This window comes from Calidris pugnax, unplaced genomic scaffold, assembly GCF_001431845.1.
Source record: "Calidris pugnax isolate Ruff unplaced genomic scaffold, ASM143184v1 scaffold133, whole genome shotgun sequence".
Taxonomy (NCBI): Eukaryota; Metazoa; Chordata; class Aves; order Charadriiformes; family Scolopacidae; genus Calidris; species Calidris pugnax.
The window spans coordinates 3,317,646-3,323,645 of record NW_015090977.1 but is presented as its reverse complement, the minus strand read 5'-3'; the positions used below and the strand labels follow the sequence as shown (position 1 = coordinate 3,323,645).

The 6,000-nt window shown below is 48.0% G+C and overlaps 1 protein-coding gene across 2 annotated transcripts in view; it reads left to right on the top strand.

Moving 5' to 3' along the window:
* LRRC75A (leucine rich repeat containing 75A) overlaps nucleotides 1–6,000 on the top strand; it is a 90,319-nt gene that overhangs the window by 32,698 nt on the left and 51,621 nt on the right. For both annotated transcript variants that reach the window (XM_014953410.1, XM_014953409.1), the window contains one exon: nucleotides 2,219–2,352. In XM_014953410.1, the coding sequence (XP_014808896.1) occupies nucleotides 2,219–2,352 (134 nt within the window). The remainder of the gene's footprint in view (nucleotides 1–2,218; nucleotides 2,353–6,000) is intronic.

Sequence of the window (6,000 nt, the reverse complement as noted above, 5' to 3'; positions counted from 1 at the left end):
AGGACAGCAAAAATAAGAGTTTTTAAAGAAAAATGTCTTTTGAAACACAACAGGTAACATTTGGCTTTGGAAAACTGAAATTTTTAATTTTTTTTTTTTTTTTTTTTTTTTTTTTTTTTTTGAGTCACTTAGCCAGACTGAGACTCCTGCATGGAACCTTCCTATTACTGCCACCTTATAAAGAACTTATTTGTTTTACTTTTCCCAGCTCCACACAACAGCACCCCCTGCCCTTGGGGTCCCTCCTGTATTTCATCCCTGTAGCTGGTTGTTTTTCCCTAAGAGGAGAACCAAAGCCACCATATGCTTTCTCCTTTATGCATGTTTCTTGCATAGCTCATTCCTTCTCTACCTGCAACTTCCATCTCATTTTTGCCTCTCAGCTTTTTTTCAGCCTCAACTTCATTGTAGAACTGGACTGGTTTGGTTTGATGGCATCACGATTAATCCCTGGGAGCGCTGCCATTGCTGGGCAGCAGACCTTTTCACCCCCAGAGACGTGTGTATTCAAACACCACAAAACTCTTCATGCCAGATGCCACCAGCTATGTGGGAGGAGGACTTGGCATTTGATGTAGTTGTGGAGCTCTGTCTCCAGAATGGCTGTTCTTGGGAGTCAGAAGTAGTTTTCCCTCAATGCTAGTGGAGATACAAATACGAGGATTTCACCATTGCCTGATTTTTTGTGGATAGTTGGATAAGAGGATAAGTGATTCTCCATTTGTGCTGTGTTTTGGTTGAGGAAGCTGAACCAGCTCACCAGCTTACGAACCCACCTCCCATTGCCAGTGAGGGCGTTAAGGACCAGGGATTGTGGCTTCCTACACAAGCGTTTGCACTGGAATGATGCTGGTGGTCAGTTCTTCCTTACCAAGTAACATCTCCAGTATTCAGTGGTGGCTGTTAAACAACCATTTCCATGTTGGTTTGATAGCGTAGGGGCTCTATCTTGCCAAAATGCATGGCAGGGTTGCAGGCAGGTCTCAGCCTGGGTACGTCCCTGCCCACTGAGTCTTGTAGAGGTCATCTGGAAAGTAAATGCCTTGGGGTAGGTGTGGTGGTGTCTCTGCTGTGGGAAGGTGGATGCGACACCCAAAGGAGAGATGAGTTTCCTGAAATGCAGTAGGACCCATAGGTCTTAATTTTCCTAAATTCAATCCATACCAAGTAGAGGAGGCTGCTTTTGGGCTTTACTCTTTAAAAGTGAAAGCAGACCTTTGAAGAAAAATACAAAATGTCTTATTCCTGTCAAAAATAAAAGGCAGAAGGGAAATGACTTGCTCAAGCTCACCCAGTAAGGCAGGGCTGGAAAATAAGCCAGCTCTCCTGGACCTCTGGTGTTGGACAGGACCTGGGAGGCACATCGCCCTGATGGACTGGCTCTGGCCATCCTGTAGGGTGGCTGATGGACCTCGCTGCAATGTGTGTTCATCTGAGAGGAGTGCTGTCCTGTGCCCTAATCAACTGCTGCTGAGGAACAAAACATAGTGGAGATAAAATATTTGAAGTAAAAGGCATACACTATATATAACCCTACTCCTCCTTGTCCCTGTGCACTAACATATTTCATAAAATGATGATTTCTCTGCCAAAATTCCTCAAATTATTATGTCTAAGCATTGAAAATCAGAGAAAATAGTCTTGGAGAGGACCTCAAGAGGCCTGATCCATCCCTAGGGCAGGATCAGCTCCATCTGAACTGTTCGTGACACGTCCTTGTCCAGTTTCCAACAGCAGAGCCTCCACCCCTTCCCCAGGCAATCTCATCTAGTACTTCACACACCCCCAATTTATCCCCCTTTTTCCCTTGCTGCAGTTTTAGGCTCATTCCTTCCTCCCTATGCACAGTAGACCCAGAGCACCTCTATGCTATATTTATTCCCCAATTCCTGTTTCATGCTGATCAAGCTGTCATGTTCTCTGGAGTCATCTTTGATTTTACCTTGTTGCAAGCATCCTGTTCACTGGGTGGATTTATGGCTCATGAGAGGCATTGGGATGTTCATCCTGCAGCTCTAGTGCCTCTTTGCAGAGCGTGTAAAGCACAGGGGTGCAGCTTTCCCCAGGGTGATGTGCTCATGTGTCCTTTCCTGGTGGTGGTGGGAATCACTTTCTTCTTGGCTTCTTCATAGGGACCACCCATGTTGGGCTAATTTTAAGCTCCATGCTAGCGCTGGCTTTTGTAGCACATCTAATATTGCTCATTTACCCTGTTTTTTGCAGGATTTAGGAATGGAGTCGACCTCTCTGGATGACGTCCTGTATCGATACGCCAGCTTTCGAAATCTGGTGGATCCAATCACTCATGACTTGATCATCAGCCTTGCTAGATACATCCACTGCCCCAAACCGGTAGGTACCATAGTCACATCGCACCTCCAGAACTCTGCGGGCTTGAGAAACTGCTCTGCTGGGAGTATGGAACTTCTCCTGGAGTGCCAGGGAGAAAGCCTCTCAGTTATTTCTGTGCTTGTGTGTCTTTGGACCAAGAGGACCTGCTCAGAGATTGTGGTTTGGTTGCACTGTGTCAATGACATTCACCTAATGTTAGCATTTTGGGTATTAGCACTTTGTTTTGCGAATGATTTCTGCTTTTTGCCACTTTGTGATTCTGTGTTAAAGACCTTACCCCATTAGGAACACTTTCTGCCTTGCGAGGATAAGAGGCAGTTCCTTGCCCTTGGGCGATATTTATCATGACTCCAAATGACAAGAGAGTCCTTGGCATTTAAGGCCAGGTTCCCAAAAAAGCACAAACAAGAGCAGGTTTCTCTGTGGGTGCAGCCCCAGGCCGATGTGGGCTTCTAAGACGCTCGGCCCCATTTGCTCACTGGCAGCTATAGCAGCATAAGGGCTTTTGAAAATCCCAGACTGGCTCCATCCCTTCTCTTCCATGGTAAATGTGACTTTGTGTGGCGGCTACTTGCTGTTTGGATAATTAAGATTTCTTTCCCCAGGCTTTCTTTTAAATAAGCAATATTGTCTGTGTCTGATTTGCAGAGCAGTGTAGGCTTAGAAAGGTATGAAATGTCTGATCTCTGAAAACATGCTGGATGATGAGGAAAAGAGATAGGACCAAAAGCTACCAGAGATTGATCACAGAAGGTGTAGGTGGCATCAGACCTCTGGGGATTTTTAATCTTAGTCATCCTGTGCTGCAGTTCCCTACCTGTAATTTTTGGGAGGATGGCACAGCTCCACTAAATTGGTGTGATGTGTCCTGGCACTACAGTCATGGTGACATGCCGTGCACCAAAGATGAATTGGTTGCAAACATCTAAGATAACCATTTCCTCTGAAAGGTGTGTTTCTTCTGCAATTTGCCAGGCAGACCGTAGGGCGAGCGGGAGCTGTAGTTGGTGATGGTCTCTCGGCTCTTCTTGAAACTGCCATTAATGGGCTTCCTCCTAAAGAGACATTTCTCTCCATGTTTCGTCTTCTTGTCTGGTACAGGTCAAATTGTGGTGGAGAGCTGAAGGCTCATCTGTCATGACTGGGTTTTTCTTCTCCCCTGCACATTGCTTGTCAGGAACTAAAGTTACATTTAAAACAAATTACGCGAACTGTAGGAAAAGACTGAATGACTTTTTTGTGGTAAGCCCAAAGGAGGGTTTGCAGAGCAATGAAGACATTCCTGGTGGGATGTCTTCATTGTAACAGCTTCCTTGGGAGTGTGGGAGCTACGTGGCTTCCCTGAACTTGCTGTCTGGAACCAATAAGCTACCAAAAAGTTCACTTTGAGCAAAAAAGGAAGTCCTTCCACCCCCTTAACCTGTGTTTGGCTCTGATCATGCTTGCAGATGTGATGGAGCTCTGTTTGAGGGCCACCAGGAACCACTTCTAAGGCCACATTGTTCCCAGAACTCTCCTCTCTTGTCCTCCAAACTCTTCCCATGCCTTTTTGTCTTTGGGAAAGAGCTGCCTGGAGCAGCTCCACGGCATCAATCATCCAGGTTCATTACTGCATGTAAGACTTCATACGCTGACGTAACCTGGAGTGGGGAGGAGAGGTGCAAATGCCCCAGGCAGGGTGTGTGTCTGAGGTCTGTGGGTCCATCCCCTGTGACATGGAGGGGTGCAGCCCTTCCTGCAGTCCTCCTGGAGGTCAGCACTACCAATGTCCCAGCCAGATCTTGGGGGACATCTGAGCCAGACCCAGCCCCCATTGGGGATCACACCGTGAACCCTGGATATTTTTTGGGTGTTCCTGGAGGGAATGTTTGTATTCCTCAGCAGCTTTCCGTGAACTCATCAGGCCACTGAACTTCTGCCAAAAGCACACTTGTTGCACTCTGTATCGTTGGATTTTGATGGGGAAAGGGGGTGGTTTGTTTGTTTTTTCCCTCCTGGAGACAGCGAACTCGGAGCTAGCTCATCTGTTCTCATCTCTGCTGCTGAACTGTAAGGCATTTACCCATCTCGTGCCTCTTTTTGATTTGCACATGGCATTTTTAAGCTCTTCTTGGGAAGGGACTGTCTGTAGGTGTGGTGTGCACAGTGCAATCAGGCTGGGTCCGAGCTGGGACCTGCAGGCATCGCTGTACTTACTGCTAAAAATGGGTCTTTAATTTCCTGTAAGAGTGTATGAAGGGATAGAGTCATTCAGCTGTTTGTCATGGATGTTTTACTTAACAATAACCTCCACCACTATTTAAAAATGAGTGCAATTGCTTTTTTGAAATATTTAAAGATTCCTGTAATTTTGCTGAGGAAAAGCTGTGGTGATGCTTGGGGTGTGTCTGCCTGGACTATGGTGTGAAACTGGCTCTGGAAGTGCTTCATAAAACTCTCTACACTCAATAAACCATGTTGGGAAGGGTGGAGCAAGTGCAGCAGTGTGCAGACATGGCTTGGGAACGTCAGGGACCCAAATCTCCATCTCCAGACGGAGGATGGATGTCCCATGTCCTGTGGTGCAAGCTCAAGATGCAGACACGTCCCTGTGCTATGCAGCAAACCCGTGCAAGGACACTAATATATCCTTTCCCTTTTCTTATGGAGAAAAAGATCTTTTCCTCTCTCCTCCCCCATGGGGCAATGAGATGGGAAACTGAAGAAACCTATTTTGACGGGCCTGTTTCCAGGCAGAGAGGCCCCGTTCCCCCGCTGAGGTTACCCTATTCCAAAGCGTCGTGACTAAGCTGGTTTCTCCTCCACGTTTTGCCCTGGGAGACGAAGGAGCCGCGGCCAAGTGTGCGCTCTGCGCTCCTCGTAAAAATAACCCGAGGCCGCTGATGCAACAGCAAACTGCTCCGCTGCCGAATACCTGCTTTTACATGTCTCCCTGCATGTTTCTTTTGGCATTAAACGCTGTGAAGAAGTTAGTGCCAGTGTAAGCATAGAAAGGCAAACTCCTCATACTGGACCATGGGCTTCAGGCTTAGGGAGCTGGGGTTGTTCAGCCTGGAGAAGAGGAGGCTCCAGGGAGACCTAATAGCGGCCTTCCAGTACCTGAAGGGAGCCTACAGGAAGGCTGGGGAGAACCTGTTTAGAAAGGCCTGCAGTGACAGGACGAGGGGCAATGGCTTCAAGCTGGAGGGGAACAGATTTAGACTGGAGATTAGGAGAGGGTTCTTCACTGTGAGGGTGGTGGAGCACTGGAACAGGTTGCCCAGGGAGCTGGTTGAGGCCCCATCCCTGGAGATATTCAAGGAGAGGCTCGACGAGGCCCTGGGCAACCTGGTCTAGTTGGGGGTGTCCCTGCTGACTGCAGAGAGGTCGGACTAGATGGCCTTTGGAGGTCCCTTCTGGCCTGGGCAATTCTATGATTCTATGAATGGCAAACCTGAATAAATCCAGCCCATGCAGCACTGAGGCTCCTCTTCTGCATGAGATGCTGCTCATTGGATGCACTTGGTCCTCTCCCCCTCCTTTGCACAGCTCAGGGCTTGCACCACGCCGTGCAGTTGCTTTGGTGCTGGAGCAAGGGATGGCATCTCCGGGCCAGCGGTCCCCTATGAGGCTGCTGTGGCAAATGCTGGCAGGTGGCAAGTTGTCGCA